The sequence below is a fragment of the Mirounga angustirostris genome, unplaced genomic scaffold (assembly GCF_029215605.1).
Source record: "Mirounga angustirostris isolate CCGP_5_RB_7025 unplaced genomic scaffold, mMirAng1.0.hap1 SCAF_1, whole genome shotgun sequence".
Classification (NCBI taxonomy): Eukaryota; Metazoa; Chordata; class Mammalia; order Carnivora; family Phocidae; genus Mirounga; species Mirounga angustirostris.
In genome coordinates, this window is record NW_026991709.1 from 13,999,370 (window position 1) to 14,017,460 (window position 18,091).

General features: G+C 44.0%; 1 protein-coding gene across 11 annotated transcripts in view; it reads left to right on the top strand.

Annotated features, from left to right (window-relative positions):
- The window catches only part of TIAM1 (TIAM Rac1 associated GEF 1), a 377,611-nt gene that overhangs the window by 326,971 nt on the left and 32,549 nt on the right, over positions 1–18,091 (top strand). For 10 of the 11 annotated variants that reach the window (XR_010407780.1, XR_010407781.1, XM_045902569.3 and 7 more), the window contains one exon: positions 8,899–9,002. Coding sequence is in view for 9 of the 11 variants with exons in the window: in XM_045902569.3 (XP_045758525.2) it covers positions 8,899–9,002 (104 nt within the window). In the remaining 2 variants the exon portion in view is untranslated. Of the gene's footprint in view, positions 1–8,898; positions 9,003–13,013; positions 13,581–18,091 lie in introns of those variants that run through there. The other variant, XM_045902572.3, reaches the window with a different exon arrangement.

The window sequence follows — 18,091 nt, forward strand, 5'->3', positions numbered from 1 at the left end:
CATCCTGCCCAGCCTCAGCCCTGCTCTGTGCGTCCTCATCCCCCGGGGCTGTCCAGCCCCCTGTCCATCCTTTGTCTCTTCCGATTTGGCCCTACTTCTCTGTGCTGCCAGAATGGCGGCCGGGCACTTCCTCTATGCTGGACATTATGCTAAATGTGGGGATGGGGTGGAGGTGAGGTGGCGGTTCCCTTGCTCTGACCACTTCTTCAGCCAACTGTCAGCCTTGTCCTTGGCTTTCCCATCTCTCTGATGGTGAGCAGAGCCACCTGTTCGTGTGTGTGCACTGGTGAGTAAACGGGGACAGCTACCTCCCAGGCAAAGGGGAATTCCTTTAGTGTCTGTTGTTAGAGGAAAGTGTCTTGTAGTGAAGGGCGTGGGGAGCTGCGGTAGGATGTTGCAAAACTGTTGGCATTGGGGTTGCCAAAAAAGTCAGTGGTGTTGTTCCACTAGATTCTTAGGCTAGGGGGCCTTCAGAGAAGCTGTCCATTCCTGCCTCTCTGGCTCTGGCTTTCTTTGATGGCTAAATCCCCCTTACCTGTTTATTGGTTATCTTCTGCTAGGTGCACCCCAGGACCATCATTTTATTTGCTCATTCTTTTGGGCTGGGCTCAGCTGAGTGCTTGTTCTGCTGTGCTTGCCTGGAGTCACTCATGTGGCTGTGTCATCTGGCGGCTTGACCGGGGCTGGAGGATTGAGCTGGCTTCACTGGCATGTTTGGTGGTTGGTTGACTGGACGCCCCCCCTTGCCTGAGGCCTGTCATCCTCAAGAGGCTGGCTTGTGGTTTCTCTGTATGGTGAGCGCAGAGACCCTGGAGGCAAAACCAGAAACTGTAGGGACACTTGAGGTCTTAGCCTGGAGTTCATGTATCATCATCTATCTATGTCACATTTTGTTGATTGAAGCAAGTCACAAGGCCAGCCGCAATTCATGGGATGGAGAAAAAGTAACACAAAAATCTGTGCTCAAAGGGATGGATAGAATCATCACTTTGCAAACTCTCTTTCACAAGCTACATTGCTTTTTCTCTTCTTATTTTATTAATTTTTATCTTCAGCTAAGAGCAGAAGCATGGCATATTGGAGTAAAAAAGAATACATGCTTTAGAATCGTATATATTGGGGCGCCTGGGTGGCTCAGTCAGTTGAGCGTCTGACTTTGGCTCAGGTCATGATCTCAGGGTCCTGGGATCGAGCCCCGAGTGGGGCTCCCTGCTCAATGGGGGGCCTGCTTCCCCCCTCCTTCTGCTCCTCCCCCTGCTCATGCTCTTTCTGTCTGTCTCAGATGAATAAATAAAATCTTTTTTTAAGATTTTGTTTATGATTTTGACAGAGAGAGACACAGTGAGAGAGGGAACACAAGCAGGGGTAGAGGGAGAGGGAGAAGCAGGCTTCCCGCGGAGCAGGGAGCCCAATGCGGGGCTTGATCCCAGGACCCTGGGATCATGACCTGAGCCGAAGGCAGACGCTTAACGACTGAGCCACCCAGGGGCCCCTGAATAAATAAAATCCTAAAAAAAAAAAAAAAAAAAAAAATCATATATACTTACAAGATACTGATTCATAGGAATTCCTTTATATTCTAGATATTAACATTTTTGCCAGTTATATGTTGAAGATAACTTTTCTCAGTATGTGTCTTGTGGCTTTTGACAAAGAAGAGTTTTTAATTTTAATAAAATCTAATTTTCTGTCTCATATGATTTGTGCTTTTTATATCTTATTTAAGAAACCCTTCTCTTGCCTAAGGTAACAAACATTGTCTTCTGTATTTTCTTGTAAAAGATTTCATACTCTGGGCTATTCACATGCTTCTGATTTATATCTCCCTGATGCTGATTTTTGTGAATGGTGTATGTTGGGGTGCAACTGTATATTTTTCCGTCTGAGTAATCTACTGTCATAACAATGTCTATCAGATATGCCATTCCTTTCCCCAGGATCTGCAATGGCACATCTGCTGTATATCATGCCTCTGTATGCAGGAAGGCTGTTTCTGGGCTTTTTTTTTTTTTTTTAATTCTATTTATTTATTTGACAGAGAGCGAGAGCACAAGCAGGGGGACTGGCAGAGGGAGAGGGAGAAGCAGGCTCCCTGCCGAGCAAGGAGCCCGATGCGGGGCTTGATCCCAAGACCCTGGGATCATGACCTGAGCTGAAGGCAGATGCTTAACCAACTGAGCCACCCAGGCGCCCCACATCTTTTATTTTTAAATTTTTTATTGTTGTGTTAATCACCATACATTACATCATTAGTTTTTGATGTAGTGATCCATGATTCATTGTTTGTGCATAACACCCGGTGCTCCATGCAGAACGTGCCCTCTTTAATACCCATCACCAGGCTAACCCATCCTCCCACCCCCCTCCCCTCTAGAACCCTCAGTTTGTTTTTCAGAGTCCATCGTCTCTCAAGGTTCGTCTACCCCTCCGATTTCCCCCGCTTCATTCTTCCCCTCCCACTACCTTCTTCTTCTTCTTTTTTTTTTTTCTTAACATATATTGCATTATTTGTTTCAGAGGTACAGATCTGTGATTCAACAGTCTTGCACAATTCACAGCGCTCACCATAGCACATACCCTCCCCAGTGTCTATCACCCAACCACCCCTTCCCTCCCACCCCACCCCCCACTCCAGCAACCCTCAGTTTGTTTCCTGAGATTAAGAATTCCTCTTATCAGTGAGGTCATATGATACATGTCTTTCTCTGACTTATTTCGCTCAGCATAACACCCTCCAGTTCTATCCACGTCATTGCAAATGGCAAGATCTCATTCCTTTTGATGATTGCATAATATTCCATTGTATATATATACCACTTCTTCTTTATCCATTCATCTGTTGATGGACATCTTGGCTCTTACCACAGTTTGGCTATTGTGGACATTGCTGCTATAAACATCAGGGTGCAGGTGCCCCTTCGGATCCCTACATTTGTATCTTTGGGGTAAATACACAGTAGTGCAACTGCTGGATTGTATGGTAGCTCTATTTTCAACTTTTTGAGGAACCTCCATACTGTTTTCCAGAGTGGTTGCATCAGCTTGCATTCCCACCAACAGTGTAGGAGGGTTCCCCTCTCTCCGCATCCTTGCCAACATCTTTCGTTTCCTGACTTGTTAATTTTAGCCATTCTGACTGGTGTGAGGTGGTATCTCATTGAGGTTTTGATTTGGATTTCCCTGATGCCGAGTGATGTTGAGCACTTTTTCATGTGTCTGTTGCAGGCGCCCCACATCTTGTATTTTTTATTTTTTTTTATTTTTATTTTTTAAAGATTTTATTTATTTATTTGAGACAGAGAGAATGAGAGACAGAGAGCATGAGAGGAAGGAGGGTCAGAGGGAGAAGCAGACTCCCTGCCGAGCAGGGAGCCCGATGCGGGACTCGATCCCGGGACTCCAGGATCATGACCTGAGCCGAAGGCAGTCGCTTAACCAACTGAGCCACCCAGGCGCCCACATCTTGTATTTTTAAACCTACAAATGCTCTCCCTTTTTTGGGAATGTGTGGGGTGTTGTTTTATAAACTAAGACTTGCACGTGTGTATATCAGCTCTTTATTACTTTATTGTATATCAGATTGTGTGTGTGTGTGTCTCCATTTGAAGTACAAGCATACCCTATTTTATTGGGCTTTGCTGTGTTGCGCTTTGCAGATACCGTGTTCTACAAATTGAGAATCTGTGGCAACCCTGCCCTGAGCAAGGGTGTTGGCACCACATTTCCAACAGCATTTGCTCACTTTGTGTCTCTCTGTCACATTTTGGTAATTCTTGCAATATTTTAGGCTTTTTCATTATTACTATTTGTATGGTGATCAGTGATTATGATTTGCTGAAAGCTCAGGTGATTAGTATTTTTTTAGCAATAAAGTGTTTTTAAATAAAGATATGTACTTTTGGGGGGTGCTTGGCTGGCTGAGTCAATGGAGCATGCAACTCTTGATCTCAGGGTTATACATTAGAGCCGCATGTTGGGTGTAGAGATTACTTAAAAGTAAAATCTAGGCACCTGGGTGGCTCAGATGGTTAGGCGTCTGCCTTCAGCTCAGGTCATGACCCTGGAGTCCTGGGATCGAGTCCCGCATCGGGCTCCCGGCTCGGCGGGGAGCCTGCTTCTCCCTCTACCTCTCTCTCTGTCTCTTATGAATAAATAAATAAAATCTAAAAATAAATAAATAAAATCTTTTTAAAAAAGTGCATTTGTTAGACCTAATGCTATTGCGCATTTATTAGACTGCAATGTAGCATAAACATAACGTTTACATGCACTGGGAAACCAAAAATTTCATTTGACTTGCTTTGCTGTGATATTCACTGCATTGCAGTGGTCTGGAACCAAACTCACAGTATCTCCTAAGTATGCCTATACATCCTTTTAGAGAGTTTTTTAGCGAGGTTCTGTTTATAGCAAGCTTTCTCACTCTTTGTTTCTCAGAGAACATTATAGTCTTCTTATTGAATAATATTTTAGCTGGAAATACAATTCTATATGATAGTTTTAGCATTTGAAGACTTCTGTGCTTTAGGGAGGTCATGTCTTCAGATCTTTTATTCTTTCTTGAACTTTTATTTTTATCTTTTTTTATTTTTATATTTTTATCTTTTATCTATTGAGTGCTTTTTAATGTTTTTATTTATTTATTTATTTATTTATTTATTTATTTATTTGAGAGAGAGGACACGAGCAGGGCAGAGGGAGAGAGGGAGAGGGAGAAGCAGACTCCCTACCGAGCAGGGAGCCTGACATGGGGCTTGATCCCAGGACCCTGAGATCATGACCAGAGCTAAAAGCAGACACTTAACCACCTGAGCCACCCAGGTGCCCCTTGAGTGTTTTTGTTTGGTTTTGGTTTGTTTTTTTTATCTGAGGCACCTGGATGTCTCAGTCAGTTAAGCATCCGCCTTCAGCTCAGGTCTTGATCCCAGAGTCCTGGGATTGAGTCCCATTTCGGCCTATCTCTCTCTCAAATAAATAAATAAAATCTTAAAAAAAAAGATTGATTTATTTATTTGAGAGAGAGACAGAGAGACAGAGAGAACAGGTGGAGGGGCAGAAGGAAAGGGAGAGAGGGAATCTCAAGCAGACTGCATGCTCAATGCAGACCCTGATGTAGGACTTGATCTCACGACCCTGAGATTATGACCTGAGCCGAAATCAACGGTCAGACACTTAACTGACTGAACCACTTAGGCGCCCCTCTCTTGAGTGTTTTATTTGAGTGGTTATAGTTCTCATTTTAAAAATTCTGTTAATTTACCTGATCTTTTTTGAAGTTATCTCTTTTCTTGTTCCTTCTTAAAAAAAAATTTTTTTTAAATGTACTTGACATTCTATATCTGATGATTGCAGTATCATTCCTTGGGAATCTTATTCTGTTGCTGATTGTGTCTCTTGCTTCTCACTCATGGGGACCTGGTTCTTCCTGGGTTTTATGATAATGAATTATGGGTTTTTATTTGATCAAGCTTTAACTGGGCATTATATGATACCGTCATTCAGTGTGGTTTTGATTAAGAGGGATTTTGATTATGTCTTTGCTGGAGTGCTTGGAATACAAATATACAACAATTTTAAGGCAGTTTTTCATCTTGAGTGTCATGGACGAAATATTTGTGTCCTGCCAAATTCATATATTGAAGCCTTGAGCCCCGATGTGATTGTTCTCTGGAGTTGGGGCCTTTGGGAGGTAATTAGGTTTAGATAAAGTTGTGAGAGTAGGCCCCCATGATGGGATTAGTGTCCTTGTAAGGAGACAAAGAGAGCAGAGCTCACTCTTTTCCTTACACACACAAGGAAAAAGTCATGCGAGCACATAGGGAGATGGTGGCCTTCCACCAGTCCTCACCAAGAACTGAATCTGCAAGCCCCTTGACCTTGGACTTCCATCCTTCAGAACTGAGAGAAATAAGTGTGTGTCATTTAAGCCACCACATCTGTGGTCTTTTGTTATAGCAGCCCAAGCTGACGAAGACATGGAGTCTCCTGGGTGCAGTACATGGTGTAAATTTGAGTCTCAAGCACCCATGGGGCCAGCCTGTGGTTATCATCTTTGGAGAACCCCCCCACACCCCCACCCCTTGCTCCCTCCCTGCTCTTCTGTCCTGGAGTGTAGGCAGAATCAGACAAGCTTCCTTTCCTTTGTTTGCTCCTTCCTCCTTCTTTCCCTTCCCTTCGCTTCCCTCCCCCTCCCTTCCTTCCCTTCTGCAAGTGAATACTTTTTTCTTTTATCTTTTTACATCTTTTTAGACCAAGGGTATAGCCCTTCAGGGGAACCATATGAATGTGGAAGATTCAGTTCTAATTCTCCAACTCGTACAGATCTGACACCTGTTTTCTTTTTTTTTTTAAAGATTGTATTTATTATTTATTTGACAGAGAGAGAGAGAGAGACAGCAAGAGAGGGAACACAAGCAGGGGGAGTGGGAGAGGGAGAAGCAGGCTTCCCGCTGAGTAGGGAGCCCGATGGGAGGCCCGATCCCAGGACCCTGGGATCATGACCTGAGCCGAAGGCAGACGCTCAACCGACTGAGCCATCCAGGCGCCCCATGACACTTTTTTCAGTATCATGTCTTTATAGAGTTGAAACCAGAGTCTCCAGGGCATTGGTTCCCAGGCTGGGATGGTACTGCTGTTGGGAAATGTGTGGGTGTATTTTTATTGGCACAGAGACCACGGAGTGCTAATTGTATTTACTGCCCAGGAGCAAGGGAGACTCAAGTGTCCCTGCCAACTATGTGATTTTGTGTCCCCCTCCCAAATTGTTCATCTCCTACCACCAAAAGATTTCTCTCTCTCTTTGGGAAACACCGCACTAGGGTTTGGGGACTGATGGATTTCCTCAACATTGCTTTCAGACTTGCCCACCAGCTCATTTTATTGTCTTCATTTGGGGCTCTGGGATTTCTTGGAGCTCAGTTCTGTGTTTAAAAGGATTTTGTTATGTTTTATTTAACATTCCTAAATGTTTTGTAGAGGTAAGTTTTCTCCTTCCTTCCTTCCTTCCTTTTTCAGGATACCTAGCCCCACCCACAGTATCATTACCAATGAAAATCCTTTAGTTCGTTTTCCCACTATTTGGTGAGCCTCAGCTATACCCCAGGCAACGTGTCACAGGTGAGATATGCAGGCTCACAGCATTTGGCTGTGCTGTCTGGGGATTGCTGTTCTGCAGACTACAGTGGGGATGGTGCCCCTGCATGGCGTGCAGCCTGGCTGCTCTGGATCCTGCTGAGGGAGCCGTGGTTCCTGTGAGCCAAGAGCCTAGTGCTCTAAGCACAGTGTCTCTAATTGAGCTTATCCACTGCTCCTTTTTGGGGATCAACTCTTGCCGTTTTTCCTGGCTCCAGCATCTAGGTTATTGCCCCCATACAAAGTGTTCAATCAGCTTTTTTCCCATGGAGGCAACAATATGACATAGTTGATAGCCACCAAGTTACCTGGGCTTCATTCTTTGACTGCCACCATATGATAGAGGGAGCAAGTAATCAGAAAATCCTAGAGCCAGGGGCACCTGGGTGGCACAGTTGGTTGGGCGTCCGACTGTTGGTTGCCGCTCAGGTCATGATCTCAGGGTCGCGGGATGAAGCTCTGTGTTGGGCTCTGCTCAGCACCGGAGTCTGCTTGGGATTCTTTCTTTCCCTCTCCCTCTTCCCCTCTCCACTGTGTATGCACCCTCTCTCAAATAAATAAAACTCAAAGGAAAAAGAAAGGAAGAAAGAAAGAAAATTCTAGAGCCAGAGCAAAAAGGAGGACACAGACGGAAACTTCCATTGAGGTTGTGTTCACTTCATTGGTGCTTCATCACAGAGGAGGACAGGGGACCAAAGGATGCAGGCTTGGAGCTTAAGTGTTTGCTTAGAGGTCGGCTTCCTCCCTGTTTGGCGGCCAACTTTGAATTTGAACAGAAAGTGATGCCAAGCAGATGATGACTCTGATAGTGTCACTGGATAAAACAGCCTGTTTGCAAATAGAGGCTTTCATCCAAAGGGTCAGAAGGTGGCTCCTTCACTCTCGTTTTCTGTCTTGCCCATTTGTAGTCATAGTGCTGTTGTCCCTGATCCAGGTGTCTAAATGTCTTAGAGCCTTACTACTCCAAGTGTGGTCCATGGACAGTATTGATTGGTGTCCTCTTGGGGCTTGTAAGAAATGCAAAAGTTGCGGTCCAACCCCAGCCTATTGAATCTGATCTGCAGAGCATGATCCCCTGGGGGTTCAGATATTCTTTAAATTTGAGAAGCCCACCAGAGGACGGTGATTGTAATGTTCTTTTCCTTCACCTTTGCATAGAATATGGCAGGAAGTATGGAAGTATGGTGTTATGTTTATAGCTTGCCAGACTTTTGCAAAAACAGACATCACACATACTACGGACTGAATGTTTATTGTCCTTGGGTCCACCTCCAAATACCATCATGTGGGAGGTTAGGGCTTCAACATACGATACGATTATGTGTTATAAAATTTTTTTAAAAATGGGGTGCCTGGGTGGCTCAGTTGGTTAAGCGACTGCCTTCGGCTCAGGTCATGATCCTGGAGTCCCGGGATCGAGTCCCGCATCGGGCTCCCTGCTCGGCAGGGAGTCTGCTTCTCCCTCTGACCCTCCCCCTCTCATGCTCTCTGTCTCTCATTCTCTCTCTCTCAAATAAATAAAATCTTTAAAAAAAATTTTTTTTTAAATGTGTGTATATATATATATAGTCATGTAAAAATAATAGTAGTAAGAATAAACACAACAGAACACACTTACTGAACCAAGATCGTGGAGCTCATAGTTGGAGGGTCTTAACAACGTATGTACGTATGTGTCGCGGGGCCTGACCCTGCCCTTGCACAGGCCTGACTTGTAGCAGTTGCTCTCCATGCTGACCCACGTTTTCTTCTGATTTCATCTTGCAGGACACGGCCTCTGCAGCGAGCAAGGCAACAGTACCGAGACCGCTCCAGAGGAGACCGAAGGGCCGGGCTTGGAATCCTCAGATGAAACTGATCACAGCAGCAAGGTGAGAGATTTTCATTTTCACGTCCCACGTGTTGAGCCACCGAAGAATCACAGCTGACACGTCACCTTTGCAGCTGTATGTGGTTAGAAGTCCTCTCCACGGGACCGAGTGTTTTTACCTCTGAGATGTCGCTGAGATACGAAATCCCAATTACAGCCTCGATAACAAACCTATACGTGCGAACACAGGGCAGAAATCCGTTTTAAGAGCTCCCATCTCATTTCACCTGTTTCCCTCTCACATTTACATTTGTGTTTGAAGAAGTAGCATCCAAAATGTGTGTGGCTGGGCCAGATAGACTTTCTTGCTGTGCGTGGTTTCTGCAACAAGCTCTTTTTGCATGATCTGTTTGGTTCTTGTTAAACGTGAGCAGTTTTTACATGAAAGAGAAAGAAACGCTCTTTTTCTTTATTCATATAGCATGTCCCTCAGTTGTTCAAGGCCTGTGAGAAAGCCCTTATTCTGACTCTTTGGTGGAAGACCGTGAATTTGTTTTCCATAGTTCATCATGCTTTTATCCCACTTCACAAAGGGTTCTGTGGATCAGTAGCCTGTTCTTGGCACACTGTCCAAAGTACAACAATTTAAAAACTTGGTGTTACTTCTGTCCAAAGGCCCTTCCCCAGCAAAAGTAATTGTATGTGATTCTGTTTCTTTTTTTTTTAAGATTTTATTTATTTATGAGCGAGAGAGAGAGAGAGAGAGAGAGCGCGCATGAGCAGGGGGGAGGGGCGGAGGAAGAAGCAGGCTCCATCCCAGGACCTTCAGGATCATGACCAGAGCCGAAGGCAGAGGTTTAACCGACTGAGCCACCCAGAGGCCCCACGTGATTCTGTTTCTGTATTTATTCACCTTTTATAGTGTTGTTGACATATGTATGTGGATCCCTCCACCCACCTTTCTTTGGTTTGACATTTACCAGTCACTCTCTGATCAAATCACGTAACTTTAGATTATACCTTTGTTTTCCCTTTTGCAATGTCGGGGTGATTCTTGCCTTTGCTCAGTGATTGGATGATGGGGGCGGGTGGGGGGCTGTCAAATAATATATTTGTAGGAGAGCATGATGATATAACTGTAGGAGAGCATGTTGGTCATGGAAATATGCTATTCAAATATGAACCATTATTTTATTTATTTATTTTTATTTATTTAATTTTTTTTAAAGATTTTATTTATTTATTTGAGAGAGAGAGAATGAGAGACAGAGAGCATGAGAGGGAGGAAGGTCAGAGGGAGAAGCAGACTCCCCGCCGAGCAGGGAGCCCGATGCGGGACTCGATCCAGGGACTCCAGGATCATGACCTGAGCCGAAGGCAGTCGCTTAACCAACTGAGCCACCCAGGCGCCCTGAACCATTATTTTAAAAAACTATATTTCTCTGCATGTGTGTGCCTATGTGTGAGTAGTCAGCATCACTTTTACCCCATGTGTGTTTCTTTGATCATCATAGGTAAGATCACCATTCTCCATGTCCTAAGTTGAGCACAGTATAAAATTTAATATTTGAAAGTAATTCTGATCATTAAAAAGGCTTTATGTTGTTGGCTATTAGTTAAAACACAGATGAATGGAAATATGTGCATTTCATTTAAAGCCAAAAAAGACAAACAAAAACTTGCTTAAAGTTGCCTTTTAGGTGTGTGGCCCTTACTTTACTTTTAGGCACTTGGGGGAAGGAGGAGGGACAGAGAAATGGATTATTTCCAAACTGAGGTAAGATATTTGGAAGAGTATTTATTAAGTCATTTTGTTGTTGAACTTAGAAATGTTAATTCTCAGTTTCTAATTTGATTTAGAATACAGCTATTTTTCCTATATCTAAAACATTTATTTCTGAATACTTTTTAACTTGGATCATTTCTACCTCACTGTAATAGGCCAATGTTCTCATTCCTTGTGGAATTTTGAGATTGTTTTCATTTGAAATTTTGTGAGTCATGAGGTCCTAAACAGGGTCCTCTCTAATATTCGGTCTGGCAGTAGAGAGGAAGGAAGGGGCCCCAGGGTTTTGTTGAACTGCCCTGGATGCCTGTCTGTCTATGATTCTTTCTCCAGAGGATAGGTGTAAAACTCACCTGGCACAGACAGGGTTAGATGTAGGAACAGAACACCCCAACCCCAGATTTCACTGCAGAAATGCATGGTGGGCTCTCGTAGAAGAGAATGTCTTCAAAATTGTCAGTGACAAGTTTGGGTGATGATCAGTATTTTTAAAGCTAGTACAGTGACCTGTGCTAAAACCTTAAGTTTGTATTCCTTTTTACTAGGTTGGGGAGCACTGTGTGATTCCGTACCCAAAAATACTTCCTGGTTTTGGTTCAATTCACATTTTATCTTCTTTATTTGAACTGCTTTGTCATGTAACCCAAGTTGGCTATTAGTTAAAAGTTAATTAACTAAATTGGGGCCTTTAATGAGTTAATATCTCACTTTGGATATTTTAGAAGCAAAAAAATTAAATTGAGCAAATGGTTCTTGGAGTCTGGGTCCTACTGTGTATTTTTTTTTTTTTTTAAGATTTTATTTATTTGAGAGAGAGAGAGTGCATAGCTGGGGTTGGGGAGGGGCAGAGGCAGAAGGAGAAGCAGACTCCCTGCTGAGCAGGGAACCCAACATGGGGCTGGATCTCAGGACCGTGGGATCATGACCTGAGCTAAAAGGAGGTGCTTAATGGACTGAGCCACCCAGGCACCCCCCCCACCACTGTGTATTCTTAATAATAAATGAGAGCTAACACTTATTTCGTATGTTGTATATATTGGGCACCATTCATATTAACTTATCTCATCCTCACAACACCTCTGAGAGAGAAATACTATTATTCCCTCTATTTCATAGGTAATGACATTGGAACAGAGAGGTTAGCAACTCAGTGAAGGTCACACAGCTCTGAGATGGCAAAACCAGGCCTTGTGTTGTTAACTGCCATGCTGAAACTACCTTCTGGCCAGATTGGTTAAAGTCTGGTGTTATATACCAGGTTTTGGAAAAAGAAGGAATTAATTAATTAGTGTGCTATGTCAGTCAATTAGATATGTACTCATGAACCACTCACATATTTTCTTAATGCATAACCTTTCTGGGTGTATTTTTTTATGATTTAAAGTAAGAGCAAGCACATATCTTGAGTTTCTTGATCAAGATTAAATATTCTTTTGACACGTGTCCCAGATCAGTAATTTTTTTGAGACTAAACTGCACATTAATTTTTAAGTCCTAAGCTGCCTTTAGCCGTGGAAGGATGACTTAGCCTTACCTTGAATGCACCAGGCTGTAAAAGTAAATAAATAAGCAAACACATCAAGGAATGAAATGAAACAAGCAATCCTTTTTTATTCCTGCTGCATCTGTGAGGGCTCTTGATTTTTTTGTTTAAAATTTTTGCTGTTCTTCCTAAATGAATTGCTTTACAAAATAATGGGCAGAATTAAGAGAACACAGGTTGGAGCGTCATGTGTTTTTCGATTTTTTTTTTTTTTTTTTTTAAATAACAGTTTTTGCTCCTCACGGCTTTTTGGGGTTCCGCAAGTAAGTATTTGCAGGCTTGCAGAAAGAGCATTGGCGGCCCTGGAAAGTGACATCCACAGGGTGGGGGTGGGGCTCCCACACTGCAGGGGCAGTCTAGCGGCCTTTCTCTTTGTGAGCCTCCTCCTTCCTTTTGTGACGGTGGGCGACACCCTCCAAGGGGCCTCCTCCACTGGTCACTTGTTTCTCTGCTTCTAATGGAAAAAACTCTTGTCTCTGGAAATGAATGCTAATGAGCTCCCGGCTGTCCTGTTCTGCATTCCAGGCCCCCTGGCAACTGTGATTGTGTTTTCCACTTAGCAAATGTATTAGAATAATTTTCAGAACATTGCCATTCCGAAAGCCATCTTTTTTTCTCTTTTTAATCCAAACTGGGATTGTCTCAGAAACGTCTGCTTTAGTAACAACGCATTAGCGGAAAATGTGAAAACATAAACTGTTCAAAAAAAAAAAAAATACATAGCGTGTTTTTATTTTATTTTTCTTAGTGCCTGCTCCCGACTCCGTGAGGGGTGTCTTCAAAGTTGTTTGAGCTGGCCGGGTTTAATATCCCTGTGCAGTGCATGACGCTCGCCAATCAGCTGATCGTGGTCCGCAGAGCAGAGAGACGCTCACATCCTGGGCAGGCTTTTTCTGCTTTGTGTCTGGTCTCTTTTGGTTCTCCCTTTCTGGAACTTTTGTTGGTGAGCCAGGTGAAATGAAAGCATGAATTCTTGTCCATGAGTTAGCCTTTGACACCATCCCAGAGGCCACTGCCGGGCAGCAGGGGCTGCAGGGCTTCTGTCCAGTCTGTTGAGATGCAGTGGTAGGTTTCCCGGGCGCGCCGGTATGGGCCGTCTATACGAGAGGATGCTCCCTTGGGAACTGGAAGGCATTTGGCGCTCTCGGGGTATTTTAAGAAACTTCTGTTTCTGTGCGGAACACGTCAGGTGGTAGAATTACCATGAGAATACATTCCTGATGATGTCTGCACTGTGGAAAATAAAGCGCAAGCCCAGGATTGAAAACAATGACAAGTCCGGTGACTCTATATATCGGACCCTTCATCTGGTGAGCATGTTTGAATTCTCTGTTGCTAACCTTGTTTATGTGACGACTTCCCAGCTGAATTGCTTTCCAGTCCAGATGATGGTGATTATTCTTGTCCCGTTTCCCCATGACTGCATCCTTTTACCTTCCGGATCCCCTTGTTGATAAAGAATATATAGTTGAGCATGGGGGCGGGGTGGGCATCGGCAGTTGGTGTGAAATCGAATTTGCCTAGAATCTTCACATTTGTCTATTTGTTCATTCTGAAATGGCATAAAGATATATAGTCTGTATTTTTGGAACAGTGTCATTTGAGTTCTTCTCCTTTCTTTTGGTTGTTGAGATTTTGAGTGTGTTTGTATGATGTGTATGGCAAATCTCCCCGATCCCCGCCTCAGACTGGGTCGTCTGAGTGCTCATCAAGCATTTCTGGGAGAAGGGAGTTCACCTTGGCCTCCTATAAAGTTTGAAGTGTTTTTGACTTTATTTCTGCCTACTTGAGAAGGAGATGGTGATAGAAGCTTTGACTCAGGGCTTGTGTTAATGCTTTAACATCCACTGACTGAGATTGTACATGGCAGTCCCTGTAGTAAATGTTGAGTCCCTGGTAAGAAAATCTAGTAGGTTAATGACAAGGGACAATTTAACCAAATCCAATAAAACTTTTTAGTAGCTCAGTATAAATACTGGAGTCTGTCCACCATTCGATTTTGTGTCATTTAAGGAAACTTGAAATTTGGCAGTGAGTCCACCTGATGGACCCAGCTAAGCCTTCGTCCTCCTTGGATGTTTCTTCTTCAGTGTCTGTTCAAAAGGAGACCAAGAAGGTGATGGAAAACCGTAGGGACTACCACTGTAGATAGTGGTCTCTGAAATTACAGAGAATATGACTTTGGTGTTTGTCTCCAAAAAAGCTTAAGTAAAGGTTTTAAGAATTGAGGTCACTCCGGCCCCTTTTAAATCTGTGGGATGTGTTAAATCGGTCAGACTTAAAGGACAGTTTTAGAACCTGAACTCCTCTAGAGATAGAAATTGCCTTTAGTGGTTGCATAACAGGAAGACTTTAAACAGCTGGGTAGCTTGAGTCAATAGTATGTACTTAAAAGCCTCCCCCCCTTTTTGTACTTTCTTTTCATCTTCCACAGGAAGAAAGCGATATTATAAACATTGAGCTTCATGCTGGCCTCGGTAAAGTGGCCCATTTCCTCCTTCAATTGTGTACTCTTCTCTGCATGTTGGTTGGATCATTCATAGGCCTGACAGTGGAAGGCCCCCGCTACCTTGAACAGTTTTAAACTGGCAGCCTGAAGGGCCCAAAAGTGCTTTTCTGTTTCCAGGGTGACTGACCGCAGTCCTCCAGGGGGGAGAGGTTTGCACTTCTCCCATTACAGAAGCCTCGACCATCTCCTTCTGAACAGTATTTCATGGTCTGTCCCAGTTCCAGGAAACTTGGCTTTGAGGAGTGTGTGGAGAACCTCCCACGGCAGCTACCTTTCTAGGCATCTCTGGCTGCAGAGCTTGGTGTAGAATAAAGAGGACAGCACAGAATGCTCAGTAACCGAGCGGGGAGAGCCCTGAGCCCCGCGTACACCCTACATTGTGGCTAAGCTGCCCAGAGAAGGTCTCCATGGATCTTGATGCAAAAAAGTCTGGCCATAGTATAGGGCCAGGGGGACTTACAAGTTGGGCTACAATGTATAAAATCTCTGCATTAGAGTTATTCTGGAAAAGACCTGCATTTCATACTTCCTTCCAAGGATGTTTTTGGGGTAATATTTTAGTGAAACAGAATTCTCAAACTTGATGACATCATTTTAATGGTTTCCAAGTAAAAATTTCATTAAGAGCCTTGCAAAACATGCTGTGACAGTATGCATTGTAACTTGGAATTCTATCTTTTTATTCTTTATTTAAATAACATGTAATTGAAAGTGAAGAGATTACATCCCTGCTGAGATTCTATGCATGCTCCTTGGAGCGTTTATACCTTGAATCAGAGAACAGGGTTGCCCATGTTGAGACTGCTTTGCCCCGCCTCCATGTAAGAGAGCACCTGGCTAAATTTATCCTAAGTTTAGGATTGTGTCTAATAAGGAAGGGATGCCTAAGGCTTTGAACTCTCAGAAGAGGATTTCAGGGAATTTGGGGGTGTACCTGGGGTGCTCAATTATAGGATGCTTTTTCCCTACACTCCAGAACTTGGCTCAGAGGGGGAGAAAGGTGAGCAGGCTGGGTGTTTGGGAATGAGGTTGGGTAGGACATGGCTTTAGGTCTGTGGCATATGTTTTGAGCACTAAAGCCCTAGCCCACATCCCACTAACCTTTAGCTCTCCCCTTGGGCCTGCTTAACATAAGGATGCCAGACCTTAGAAGTGGTGAACTTCATACAAAGTCAGAAACTCACACTCTTAAAAATGGAAACCTCAGAGCCCTAGTGGTGAAACAGAGGGAATGAAAACCTAGAAAGTCCATCCCATACCTTCCACTATTACACACAGATATAGGTGGGAATGGCAACAGGTCAGTCTAATGAGTATTAGCACAAAGAGAAGCATCTTGTGGAATTTCCTGCCTTTGCTATGTGCCTGAGTCCCCAGGTTGTAACTTTGGCCCATCCTGGAAGTATGGGGCACCCTCTGTGTACTCCACGAGGACATTGGATTTCCCATGGCAACTTGTCGAAATGATAAAATCGTAGAAAGGCGTATTGCGTCACTGATAGGACTGAAGCGATAGATTTACTTATCATGAGGAGTCGCTTTGAGGTTAATCTGCAGATTCAGGACAGACAGCTGTGGTTCCTGTTGGGCCAATGAGAAGAGCATTGTGTAAGGGAAGGTGCCTGTTAGACGTTTGTTGTGTTGGGTTCCTTTGCAGGATGCCGAATCGAAGCAATAAAGGACAGTCGGACAAAGCCGGGGGGCAGGGCCGTTAGTTGTCAGTCGTCCTCATCAGCTGTCCACAGGATTTTAGTTCTGGTGAGGGTGACCCCCCCCACCATCGTGTCTGTGTTATAATGCAGTGACCTATTATAGTTATCACTGGATCATTTAAAAGATGTGTGAGCATTTTTGTTATGACGGGTCACGGGTCTTTCGTTCCTGTGGAATTTGTAAGACAAAGCCATATTTAACTGGATGTTTAAGAATGACAAACTAGTAAAATACGAACATAACGAAATAAAACTGTTTAGTTGATTCCTACAGAAACAAGCTTTGATGGAATTCTTTCTTAACAGCCTTATTGAGATATAATTCACATATCATACAGTTCCGCCCATTTTGGTGAGCGTTTTTGTTAGCCACTGAAGGGAGAATTCTTTGTGGGGATATACAACGTCTGGAACACTGAATCCATGGACAACGGTGAACAGTGCCCCTGAGAGGTGACTAATATCTTCTGGAACATAAGACTAGGGTTAGTGCTAGTACCACATAAGCTGTGGTCATTGTAAGAGAATTGAAATAGGGGCGCCTGGGTGGCGCAGTTGGTTGAGTGTCCTACTGTTGGTTTTGGCTCCAGTCGTGATCTCAGGGTCCTGGGAATGAGCCCCCCATCAGACTCCACGCTGCTTGAGATTCTCTCTCCCTCTCTCTGCCCCTCCTCCCAAAATAAATAAATCTTAAAAAAAAACAAAACCCAAAGAAATAATCATTATGTGGATTTGGGTCCTGGCTCTCCTCCTTGCTGTCATGGCATTGTTGTGAATGCATCCTTGTTAGGTTCTGATTTCCCATGTCCTTGTACTGCCTTTGTTCCAGGCTCCCTTCCCTTTGGGATAATGCCAGTGAGGGGAAGGCATGTTAATGTTGGCTGCCTTTTCCCTCTATGTTTAAGGGATTGTCCCCATGGAATACCCTTGGTTTTAGCTCCTCTGCCCAGCACCAAATGCCAGCCTTGAGTTTCAGCTCTGGGCAGCAACTGCTGTTTTGGGGAGGATGTTCTTCTCATGTTCTTCCTGGGTAGGTGGGTGATAGAAGTAATTCTTTATTTGCACCCGTGTTTGCTGGGAATACTCTGTGCCTAGGGATGAATTAGATGGTGGAAGCCAGGGAGAGGAGGATGGGCAGGCAGCTTATCTTCAAGGAGCTATCCAGCGAACATTCGTAGAGTGGTACATTTGGGCAAATATTAATAAACTAGATTTTGTGCTACAAAATAGCCTCTGGAGGCATTCCAGCAAGAGCTTTAAATAATACGCTGGCTCATCCCATCCTGGAGGTCCTGATTGAATTGATCTGGAGGGTGCGCTGGGCATGCTCGTCAGGTGATTGCTATATGCAGCTCAAGTACTCAAGCTCAAGTACTAATTCCATGGGGTTTTCAGCAGCCCGCCTGCCACCCATTCTTTGGAGAACTCTTTTGCATAACTGGAAACAGTGCAATTTTAGAATCCTAGAACCCTAAACTTCTACCTGAATCATCCTGGACAGAGATTAGGTGGAGGCTGAGCTCCCCCACTGAAGCCTTGTTTAGGGCCCAACAGCCTTTATTTCGAAAGAGAGGAGAGGTGTCTTTCTGCTTGGAGAAGC